The 12772-nt window shown below is 46.5% G+C and overlaps 1 protein-coding gene across 3 annotated transcripts in view; it reads right to left on the bottom strand.

Moving 5' to 3' along the window:
• The window catches only part of DVL1 (dishevelled segment polarity protein 1), a 49926-nt gene that overhangs the window by 23711 nt on the left and 13443 nt on the right, over nt 1-12772 (bottom strand). For all 3 annotated transcript variants that reach the window (XM_065037896.1, XM_065037897.1, XM_065037898.1), the window contains exon 2: nt 4386-4455. In XM_065037896.1, the coding sequence (XP_064893968.1) occupies nt 4386-4455 (70 nt within the window). The remainder of the gene's footprint in view (nt 1-4385; nt 4456-12772) is intronic.

Below are 12772 nucleotides of genomic sequence, written 5' to 3'. Positions count from 1 at the left end.
AGTGACCCAGAGGTGAAAAGGTTTATATCCTATTACCAGCCCGCTGAGACATCTCATCACTCTGCAAGGTCTCTTTAAACAATATGATTAGAAGGTATTTAATTAAAGAAATGCCCAAATAATGATAGAGTTTATTACTTTGCACTACGTGGAAACAAGGTCTCGGCTTTCCTCTATTGTTAGCTGTGGAAGAACTAGCCCTACATAAGAGATTCCAACTATAACTAGTTAATTTATCAAGGACTAATTCTAATATAATCATCAGAGAGGTGCTGGCTGCTGAAGATGGGGTGGAGAGGGAAGAGGATCGGAGGGGACTGGTGTTCAGGATGCAGGGTATTTACTCCTAGGAGCATATACAATAAAGATGAGAAGGCAAACACACACAGACTGTCAAAAAGGAACCGCCCGAAGACAAACCAGCTCTCCAGCACCACGCAGAGTCAGCTGCATTATTCAAACTCTCTTATCACCAAAGCAAGAGCAACAGGGGAAAAAAGAAAGGAAAAATAACATGAGCTTTCCTAATAACAATTAAGGTTTCTGTCTTTCAGGTGGGGAAGTTAACGGGAGGTGTTTAGAAAGCGTGTTGGCATTATGGAGGTGCAAGAGTATCTCTGAGCGGGGCTCATCCCCTGAGGAATCGCTGTGTAAGTGCTTTCATTAACAAAATAAGACCGAGGGACAAAAAAAGAAGAAAGGAGAAAAAGAAACTGGGTGTAGGCGAGATGAAAAGGGCCATGTAACACCTAACACAGCGCAACAGCAGCCTCGGCTGCAGCTGCGCAGTGAGTTTGCAGCCCTGACCTTCTCCAGACACCTCACAAAACGCCATCGATTTGCTGGGAGCTCCTCATTTCTTCCAACAATGAGTGACATTCTGTAGATCATTATGTAGCCTATAAGCTATCCTATCATTACGTATCCTTTAAGATAAGCTGTGTCCTTTGCCTTGACAAGCTACGGTACGAATACAACTCTCCCCTATCATAGCACTTCAAACGGAGATGATAACGCACTATTGGGCTGCGGCGTTACAGACTTCTCAGGGTGTTTCCGCAGGAAAAACCGCGTTAACCCCAGCTCCCTGGCCACCAGCCAGCCCTGATAATTGTATTTCACCCATCCAGCTTCCCCAGAGCTGTGACCGGCAGCAGCATTTCAATCCACATCTCTCCTCGTGTCGGTTCTGCGTTGGAGAACGTGCCCGTGGCTGTAGAACAGCTGGCAGGTTCCACCCCAAAGGGCTGCAGCTCAGCGCCAACCAGGGAATGTCATCTGTGTGCTGCACATGGAATAAGTTAATAAAGAAGTGTGGAACCAACTGCAACTGTTGGTTCAGTTCATCCCCTCATATTGAACGCTGGTTTTCTAAACTGAGGTGCTACCATCGCACTCACTATTAAATCTTTCCTGGAAAGTGGAGAAAACGTATCATATTAAGCCAGCTCCAGGAATCTGTTCTCAGCTAAAGACACCAGACAACAAGAAACAGTCCGGAAAGGGGAAAGAGCGAATACTGGTGCACTCTGCCCTCATATTTATTAGTCTACCAGCATGAGAACTCCAATATTTAAATTCTCACTGTTACTGAGAGCAGCAGCTCTTGGTATTTCTCAGCTTGGGGAGAGGTGAGGGACTGATAATAACTAAAGAAATACCCCAAAAAGAGCCATTTGTATTTTCAACAGCGACTTCAGAACAGCCACATTCATCTACAAGTTGAAAGTAATTACTTCCTATAAAGTCACAGGCGTCTCAAATCCCAAGTCCAAGCTTCAGAGACACAGCCCATTATCCACGCGAAGGCTGTTCCCAAAGGACCCGCTGCACAAAAGGACTCGCTGATGAGGAATTCTGTCAAAGGCAAGAGGACTCCACATTGCTCGAAGGCTGCAAAAGCCCATCAGGAATGTTGTGTTTATTTTAGTAACGAGAAATTGTCTGTGCCGGGTAGATTAGGCTTCCTCCTTCTTTCCTGCTGAAAACTACAGTATATTTGTTTGGTGTTTGCTCCAACCTTGGACCATGGATACTCAGAGAATATAGGATACATAGACTGGAAATCAGCCGCTATAATAGGTTAAAATGAAGAATTTTAAGCAAAGTGTGGCTGCCAGGTAAAGGGTGACTTTCTTCAGTGTCTGGGTGTCGAAGTCATCAATTCCATCTGTGATTCATCACAGATGGTAGAAGACTAAACGGTTCCACTCGACAATTTCAACTGCAATTGCAAATACAGTGTCTGAAAAGCTCACAAACAGGACAAGTGTTATCTGTTGGCACCCAGATAATAGAGAAGAAAAAAAGACATAAAAAGAGAGAGAGTGACACGGGGCGCTGACATCAGTGCCAGCCAATAGCACACAGTGCCCGTGCCCAGCAGCTGCGCAGGGAATCGGTCCCAGATGTTGCAAAACCTTCCTAAAAACCCGCGATAACAGCCAAGCGACCCCGCGCGCTGCTGGCAGAGGCCGCTGGGCAGCAAGCACAAGCCGATCCTTCCCACATTCCCAGCGTCACCGGGAGCCGGCCCTGCAAACAGCACACAAAAACATTCCGAGCTTTTGCAAAAGCCTGAAGGGAATGGATTCTCTTCCGCTCAAGCTGTTTGTCCAAACTGCCCAATAATGACCTGAACCTGAAAAAACCCACCAAAAATGCACTAATGGTATCACTTGGGTAAGCAGTCCCAAAGAACTCAAAAGAAATTATCCCTTGAGAAAAACTGTATCCTGTGTTTTATGCGTGTCTATGTGTTAGCAGAACACGCATGCATATCGTCTGCTTTTTGCACAAGATGCGTTTGTGTAAATGCATTTACAGCAATAACTACCAGATGAAGAACTCACGCCATGCAATTAATGCCAATCTCCATATTGTTCCAAAACCTCAAGGTCAACCACTGAAAAGGAATCTAGTAAGTAGTAGCCATCTGTCCCAAACTATTTAGTCCTAACAAACAAACCACCCCGAAAGCAAAAGGGCAAGATCTAAGACACAGAGGAGAAAAACAAGCAGAACAGGAGGGGTGGGGAGGAGGTTTAAATAGTTAATTAGGAGCAGTGATTCTAATTCAACACTAATCTAGCTGTACATTGGGTTCCCAGCGCAGCAGGAATAAGCAACAACTAAAGACTCGTAGATCCCCCCCTTGAACATTTTCCTCTATGGAAATCAGTCCTGCATACGACAGGATCAAAGTTCCTACCTACGACAAACAGGAGGATTCAAATGTCATTAAACAGAGAAAGTGCGGAGCATTGAAATACATCATCTCGATGCGAAATACACAGATATATATTGCAGTGATTTACAGTGAGGATGACAGTTATCACAGATGGTTTTGTGAAAGGATCCCAAGCTGTCCGCTACCAGCTGGGGCACATTTTATAACACAGGAGACAAAGAAAGCTCAGGCACATCATGTTAGAAACAGAAAATGAAACAGATCTGCCCAAAACACAGTTTTTCCAAAAGGTAAAGAACAACTTTAGCCCTAAAATATATGTACACAATTATCTGTTAAGTTCCAGTGAGTAGGTATTAAAGGGTTTGAAACTGCAAACAATTAACTTACAGTACGATTTACATAAAACTCCTCCAGTAATTAGCAGCAAATAGAAGCAGATAAGCACTGCAATTTTATGGGTGTTAGTGTGGAAAAAGTAATTTGCAATTCATAAGGCAGGTCAGCCCCAGATGTTGCAGCTGATTGCTCAGCAGAGCGAGCAGGAGCCCTTGTCAGCACCATCCGCACAAGATGCTCCGCGTGATTTCTAACAGAGCCCCAAACTGCACCCACGCTTGGGGGCAGCGCTTAGAAATTTGGGAACAAGCTGATGGTGGGAAGGGAGGAAAGAGGCCGGTCTTTGGAGGCGATATATCTGCCCATACTACCTGCAACAACATGCGCAGCCTCCGCCTCAGCTGCAGTCAATGGGTTTTTAATGCGTTATGGACTTGCTGGTGAGTCTGTGCGGAGCCGCGCTGGTTCAGCGCCCACAGAAAGCTCTGCGGCACTAATTCTCTGAAACAATTCATTTTAAGGCACACATCTCAATTTTGCTTTTAGATCTTTGCAACGGCACCATTCCCACTGTTAGAGACTTGATTACCGGCTCTGACCGAACTGATCCTTGTATGTTGAGTTCCTGGGTTGGCATTGAGAAGAAAAAAACTATTTCACTATTCATCATCATTATTTCACCTACGGGAGAAAGGGAAATTGAGCTCATTCTTCACCTAAAGAATCAGACATAATGAAACGTTAAGCCTTTGCTTCCATGTCATTTGAGATTCAAGACACTTCTAAAAAATCAGGATCCATGTACCAACTACCCCGCTGCTGTGGCAAAAGCATCCAGAGACTTGAGGCAACGTACCCAGGACACCACTCTTCCATTGAAGCACGGGAGCTTGGCGTTGTCGTCTGAGATCTCCTCCTTTACCACCCTGGGAAAAAACAAACCAACACATTAGGAAGAAAAATCCAGAGTCTGAAATGACATCAGATCGAAAGGACAGTCATTTTCTTAAATGGCCCAGGAAAAACACAGATTTTCACAAAAACCTTGGTATCAGCAAGTCTTTAAAAAATACGCGACTATTAGAACAAGAGGGAGCAAGTGAAAATAAAGGGTGGAATAGCACCTTTCCAGACAACCACCCCAAATTGGGTGGCACAAAAGTAATCACAAGCATTTTCCCCACTTCGGAGTCTTACATCTCCCCTCCATTTTTAAAGAGCTGACGGGGATTAAAATCCCGCTGTGTCGGAGATCACCGATCACAAGTGTCGGCCAAAGAAAGGACGATTATCTCCATTTCTGAGCCTGGATTTGGAGCCAACACACAGCACCTTCCCCCAGGCACTGCAGGAGCTGTGGTTGAACTTCACATGGAACCCTCATCTCCTGCTCAGCAGAGCAGCATCTCACCTTCCCCACCAGCTCCAGCTTTCCTTCCATTCTCACCCGTCACACGCCCCTCTTGAAACAGAAAGGAATTCCTGGCCTCCAGTCGCCAGCACGGGAACAGGGACAATTTGGCAAACTCAATACAAATGTGTGGTTCCTCAACCACATTTTCCTTTATTTATGTTGTTGTCTTCCTTGTTGCTGTGTAGAAAAACCACAATAGCCACAAAGCAACTGGCTATGCATGAAACGGTGTCATGTTATGAGGGGGGAAAAATGGTCAGGAAGGAGAAGGGAAGGAGAAGGAGAAGGAGAAGGAGAAGGGGAAGGGGAAGGGGAAGGGGAAGGGGAAGGGGAAGGGGAAGGGGAAGGGGAAGGGGAAGGGGAAGGGGAAGGGGAAGGGGAAGAGGGAAGGGGAAGGGGAAGGGGAAGGGGAAGGGGAAGGGGAAGGGGAAGGGGAAGGGGAAGGGGAAGGGAAGGGGAAGGGGAAGAGAAGAGAAGAGAAGAGAAGAGAAGAGAAGAGAAGAGAAGAGAAGAGAAGAGAGAAATGGACCAAGAGGCTCTTTCCATCTCACTTCTGGAAAATGAGCCATAAATACCACCACCACTAATACCTACATTTGCATGTTAGAATATATTTTTTTAAAGAAGGAACATTCTCTTCTTTCCCCACATTTATTCGCATTGTTAAAGGCTAGCCCTACAATATCAGACAGAATTTACCCCTTTCCTATCATTGGAAAGAAGAACACTTTAAAATACCCATTTAACTTGCATCTGTCCTCCTTTCACCTTTTGGCAACAGGAAACAGATGATGTCATTTCATTATTATTTTTAGTCACTTACACTTGGACTCTAAGGAGACAATGAGGAGTAAACTCCATTGAAACCAACAGACACTCAGTGCTTTAAATACCTTTGACAATTCAATGAGGCTCTCAGACCTGTAATTCTGGAGCTGTAAACTGTGCGCAGACGTTTCAGGATTCGCATGGATCTCCAGCCCCAACGGGCTGGCTTGAATTCACACATTACCTTTCGTATTCCATAGAATCCTGCAGAGAACACTCGTTCAGCACAGATGCAACTGCAGGATCAGCAAATAAAGATGCTGCAATAATTTCATCTTGAGAGCTGCACATTTTAAATGACAGGATCTGTTTTCCTCCCCCCGCCACAAGGACACACCACTTACTGCACCCCAGAAAGAGTATGCAGGCGTTCTGCACCAACCTCTAAGATTTAGGCAGAAGTCAAGCAATGAAAACACATTGATTGTGAGGTTCTCTGCAGAGCAAAGCCTGGGGGGTCTTTCCAAAACTGCCCCGTTTGGTGGCGGTCAGGACATCCTGCACGACCGCACCGACTGGTTCAGGTGTCCTGGTGCTGGAAAAGCAGAGCGCTGAAGTCACCGCTTACAAAACAAGGCGCTCCGTCCCCGCGCGAGCCTTCTGCTGCAGCTGAAGGGAACGACTTTCGGATCTGTTGCAACTTGATCTACTAAATATAGCCCTGAGCTATGAGGCAAGAGAATGACAGACTAATTCCCAGCTTGCTTTGGGGAGGAATCAGCAGTGCCAAGAACATCAAAGACAGCAGCAGCCACTAATTTCAAATATCACTGGTTTACAAATCATTATTTGTAGTAAAGACGCAGCTCCTTTCAGTTCTCGGGAAGGGGAAGCAATGGAGGGAGGGCAAGAAAGGAAGGGGAAGGGTTGCAGCCATATGCTTCAGTCTGAGGACAGCTTCGTATTCAAGACGACGTCTTTTGTTCTACAAGAACTTAGAAGTGAGGGCAGAGGGAGAGCTCTGCTGTTGTCTGCTTCCATTAGGAACTCATATACAAGTTCTTAATGCCCTAAGTGATGGATCCATAAGCCAGACCCAAGCCAAGCAGCACGGCGAGGAAGAAGAGGGGATGCTCTCGATCTGCCAGAACCTTCTGCCACGTTTGTCTGTTGGTACCGGACGTGTTCCACTGCGGAGCTACGACACCAGCGCTCTCAAACACAATCGTTACCGGACTTGCTGCTTGATAATAAGAACAAAGACCATCTGATACCAAGAAACGCACCCCCTACCCTCAGAGTTTGCCTTCAGAGAGGGGATATTTGTTTCCTAGGTCACATCCTGCCTCCTGGCAACCCGGTTCCTCTGCAATTGCTGGTGAGGTTGGAACGCAGGCAGGTTTTATTCCAGCACGTACAATCTTCTGCTTAACCCGGGTTATGAGCCACCCTGTGTCGGGGAGAAGAAAGCAAACAAACACCCATCCGCAGAGCCATTTGCAAAGCTGTACGCGATTCTCCTTTGCAAAGGAGACAGAGGGTTTTCTTCACTGTTCAGAGACTTGTGACATTTTCCTCTTCACTGCACTCCAGAAAAATCTTGGTGCACAAGAAGCTGGATCCTTTAGCTCATCCTTCAAATGTATCTACCAGAAAAAAGGAAGGTAAAAGAAGAACACAGGGGAACAACTCAGCCAAGGTCACCCAGCACATCAGTGACTGATGGTGACAAGACCCCACAGCCCTGCACACCCCCCAGCACCCGCTCCGCACCGCGAGCAAACTCCCTACGATCAAATCTCACATCAATTCCATCTTCACTTAGAAAGACTATCTGCAAAAAAGGGTGTGGATGTGTGGGGAAGGGGAGGGGGGAACGGTTTTCAGCAGCTCACATCCTCTGCTTTATTTGGCTTAGAGGAGATTTAAGAACTAATTACTAAATGAAACAATCACTGCTGGCAACAGCCCCTCCTTCCTCTGGCTTCCTGGAATTGTGTCTGGATCCTCCGACTCTGCTACCACCCTACTCGGCACAAATCGGTATTCGTGCATTTCCCAAATGCAGCCTCGCTCACCCCCGCACACCTCACCTGTTTCTACTCCTGGTTACCCTCCTGGCTTCTTGTTTTCCTCCAAAGAGGATCTTAGCCCAAAACCCAAGGATTCTTCAGGCTCACCCTCACTCTCATCCCTCTGCCAACCCGTTTGCTGCCTCAGAACACACGCTGGATCCGTATCAAGAATTGCCAGTGAACCCCACAAACCTCTCATGACTCTGACTCACAAGCATTTAGGCAACTGGGTATTAAACACCGGGTTTGATAGCGTTGCTTGCACTCACATTTTGATTGCATCACGCATGCCTGTGAACCGACTTCATGTCCAGAATTAGTGCGATTTTTCCTTTCCTTTCCAAGTGACAAAGGACAGCCACTTTTAGGAAAATCTAAGTAAAATAGTTCCTTTAAGGACAGTTTAAATTGCAGAATGCACACAGCAAACCCAGCAACAAACAGCTGACACGCCAAGAAAAGCACCACTCTCACCCTTCTGATCACACGACAAATTGCAACTATCAAACTGGAACCCAAGGCTGCAGCCCTGAAAATAACCTTTCTGAAGCTGATTAGCATTTCAGTTTGAATCTTTAATGCAGAATGAAAACTTTAGTAGCTGAGGTGACAACACAGAGAGCCCTCAGCCACCCTTCCAACCCGGAGAAAGGAAGGAAAATCAAGGCACCCGCTGAATTTACAGGTGAGGCTTGGCTAGGATATCATGTTGATTCTGGAAAGAAGAGAAAGCTTTTTGCCGAGCTGATAGGCACCATAACGCAGAGCAGCACGACGGGCCCTGCTCAGCACAAAGATCCGCAGCTCTCTGCCACGCGCGGAAGCCTCAGATCTCCGCACCCCGCCGAGCAGGGACGTGCCGCGGGATCCCAGCTGACCCGCGGGCTTCGCCACGGAAAGCTCGTGCCAATCGCTCCTCAAAACACCACGGGCCAGAGTGGAATCGGTATTCTCCTTTTTAGGCTGTTATTCATAAACACTGACGATGCTTTGCCTTTCCATCTATGCGCTTCCATACGCCAACTCCCACATAAACCTGTCAAAAATGACTATGAACACGCTACCCACAATTATGATAGGACACACCCAACTGCAGAACAAAACCCTCTTCAAGAAATAAAGCCATGAAGCGAGGGCTCTCCCGACAAACCAGCTGAGCAGCGGCTCCGCGTGATCTGCAGAGGATCAGCGGCACAAGTTCAATGTCTCTTCTGCATAAAGCCATTCACTGAAGTCAGGTCCTGTGCCCTGCTCGAGGTCAACCCCCCGTCCTTCCACCACGCACACCCGCCCCTTATGTCTTCATTTATGTAATTAGCCGCTACCCTCTGCCTCACGTTATTCTTCACACTTCTAAAAATCCAAACACAGTGTCGGTGGTTCTGTCTGCAATTAGGAGTTAATGCATTCCAGTGTTTACACACCAGCTATCCTCTGCCCCATCTGATTCTCATCACCGCACTAAACGTTCTGCACACAGAACTTCCCTGGTTTCTCCACAGCACCTCGATTCCCAGAGGCACATCCAGCAGTTCCCCGTGCCATTCCCTGGAACAGCAGGGATCGTTTATCATCTTTTGGGAGAACTGCAGGATACTGGAAAAGTTTTGGCATTTAGGTCCTGTAGCAGATAGCGACTTAAGCTTAGCACATGAAGTTAGAATTGGCCTGAATCCGCCCTTTGTTTCAAACCTAAAGCATCACTATAGCAATGAGCTGGGACTCAAGGACAATTACATTTGTTCAGGCTCCGCTCTGGAAGGGAAGCAAGCAGAAATTACCGGTGTTTCAGCTGCCTCGACTGCGAACAGGGGGATTCTGATCCGCAGCAACCCCGCTGAGCCCTCCGCATCGCACCCAAAGCACTTTGAAGGCCCTGTCGGCGGTTCCCAAGAGCAACAGCCCAACACAGAGACTCACATGAAAAGGTTCCACGTGTTTTAAAGCAGCTGGTACCGGTGCTCCCAGCCCAGACCCGGCTCATTGCTGTTTCAGAGACTCAGGTTTGGCTGCTGACCCTCGGCACAACTTCTGCCCCTTGTCTTGAAAGGGTCTCCAAACAGGGTGCGCTTTGTAGCATCTTTGAGGAGCAGCTTCCAATTAAGTGCTTGAAAATATTTATGACTGTTAAAGAGCAACGACATATAGGGAATACAACTTGCTTCTCTACTCCTTAATCAACAATATTTCAGTGGTTGCGCTGATGCTCAAGGTGTGAAAATCCCACTAAAACACAGGCATTTATGGCTTGGTAAGTTGCTGTCCATAGAAATTAGTCTATTTTGATTTCAGCACCGATAGCCCCAATTGTACACAGTATTATCCTCCGCTCCATGATCAGCTAACCTAGCAGAAAAGAAAAAGAAAGATTACTCTTAATTATGCGCAGAGAAACCAAGCAAATGGTTGACTTTTGGAGTCCTAAGACCTTACCGTTTGTTTCCATCAACACCATCTACTCCCGTGAAAAGAGTTTGGAATCGAACTGACCAAACTGTCCATAACAAGCAAAGCACTTTATCCACACTGACAGTTTTCTGTCTTTTCTATTATTTCTCTTTTTCCTCCGCCTTCATGTTATTTACTAAATTATTGATGTGATTATATTACAGTCTCACAGGTGTTAGTAAATCCATTCTTGCAGCTGTCCCACGGGACAGACATACATCATCATCTCTGCCAAAAAGACAAGGAAGCCACAATACAAAAGGCCAGGTCAGCACAACTATAACCCGAACCCAGATTTCCAAGTCCCAGTCCAATGTCTTATTTACAAAACAATAAATATTAACGAGCCCCCATAAAATTAAATCCTTCTTCAAAACAACCTAGGAAAAACACTGTAAAAGAGAGCTGGTTGGGGAATGGCCATTTGAAACAGCTGGCTCTGATTTTGCTTTCCCCAGGGTGCAATTATCTTCAAAACTCCAGAGCAGGACGCTCTCAAAATAGCACTTTGAGACGACATTCACACGAGATGCAGCCTGGTGAATATCTCAGCCTCTGCAGGCTCAGGTCGGGTCATAACCTCGCACACCGAGAGCCACACACCGACTCACTGAGCCGCTGCGGTTTCTGAAACACCGTCCAAGCGCCGTTCCCAAGCCAGTCCTGAAGCTGAGAACTGAAAGACAAGGTTCAGGGTGATCTGAGCTGATTCTCAACAGCTCTCGGCCCCATTGATGAACAGCAAGGGAGGCTGCGCAACTTGTAAGGTCATTGACCGCTCCACCTACCGTATACTACCAAGAAAACTTGTATTTGTGCAAAGGGAACACTGATTTTAGCAATACAGCCTCCCTCGGCACATAGAGATTCTAACAGTACATCCTTTGAGCTATGCTTCCAGTCCTGTCAAATTTACTTGGGAAGCATTAAGAGCTTCACGAATGCCCAAAATTTCACATCATCCCTAAGGATGTCTTGGGGCAACATAGCTTTAATTCATCAACATGCAAAAAGCGTCACTTTGCAGCCACTGCTCTTGGACCTCCAGCCAGAAGTGCGGATGCCTCAGCTTAAGCCTGAAACTCATCTGCTCAATATCAATATGGACAGAGAAGCATTTTGAGTCACCGAATCCAAACTCAAGTTAGTTCTAACAGCCAGCTCAGGCAGTGGCACGAGCAGGAGTGTAATTACCCAAACTTCAGTACGGTCCAGACTCCGGCACTTCTCTGGCTGCCAGGCCACGCTCCAGCCCACACTGCCACTCACCATTTCAAGGGCTTCCCACACCAACGAGATTCAAATTAACACAGCTACACTCTTTGCCATCACACAGCCACCCCCCAGCCCACGGATGTTATGAAAATTCGAGTGATATCCAGCCCATTGCGCCATGGGTCCTTTTCCAAAATCCCAGCAGACTACTGTGCAACAACCCATTATTCAAACTATTGAGCAGCGATAAGAACTGAGCCCACAGACAGCAGATGTCTCTTATCTTTGTGTATTTGCACACATTTGACAATGGCCAAGTGCCCGGGTAGTTATTCTTATTCCTCTGTGAAATGTTTCTTTTGTGCTCTCTTAAAAGCACTTCATTATAATAATAAAGCTAGGTCAAAAAATAACCATAAGTCTTAATCAATACTGCACAGAAATCTTATTTACAGACAGGTTAAAATAATTGCTAACGAAGAGATGAATACCAATGTGGTTACATGAGAAACAACCACATTATTCAGCATTGGCTACAGCACTCCAAGGCTCCAGACACTGCAGAGAGAAAAGAAGCCATCCATACATTTATTTAGTGTGGGCCCTGTGCAGAAACCTCCAACACTTCCTACAGATAGTATCTCTCCCCCCCTAGGTTATTTGTCTAGACGTGTTTTAATTAAATGGCATAATTCTGGTCACTGATGTGGTGAAAATTATCGAGTTTATTTTAATAAGGTCTTTTGGTGTTCGCTCCTCCAGCTTCCAGAAGTACAACTCGCTGCCCATGACAAGTTGGGCACATGTTGTACTGAGTGCGACAGCGCCTGTCGCCTCCAGACCCCTATAAAACACGGGTGGGAAGGGGGAGACTCCCATCTCTGTTCACCTTCAAAGCACACGCAAAATGTCAACTCTCCCAGGGCATTACAGCCTAAAAGACTGCATATCCCCTCCCTTTTTTTTTGGGGGGAAGCCATGGGAATGCCCTCATTAGTCAGTTCTTTGCGCAAGCTTAAAAAGTGTCCTGCATCATACACAGAGATCAATTTAATGAACAATTCCCATAACCTTTGAGTCTCAAAGGCACCCAGGAGGGGTGTAACGTGAACCCAGCTCAGCCGTTCAACAAACCTGGACGTTCCCTGTGGACATTATTTTGGAATCCAGACCACAAGATACAGTTGTCCCTGTCGACACCCCTTCCAAGTTCAGTCTCCCACGAGGAACAGCACAGATCCAACTCCAACACTTCCCTGGGACAGCAGCGCTGCGAGACAAACTTCAACATCATGAAAAGCCGGGTTCAGAGCTCTTACAGCC

The sequence above is a fragment of the Columba livia genome, chromosome 21, assembly GCF_036013475.1.
Source record: "Columba livia isolate bColLiv1 breed racing homer chromosome 21, bColLiv1.pat.W.v2, whole genome shotgun sequence".
Classification (NCBI taxonomy): domain Eukaryota; kingdom Metazoa; phylum Chordata; class Aves; order Columbiformes; family Columbidae; genus Columba; species Columba livia.
The sequence above is the reverse complement of the archived record's forward strand: the minus strand, read 5'-3'. Positions and strand labels throughout refer to the sequence as shown.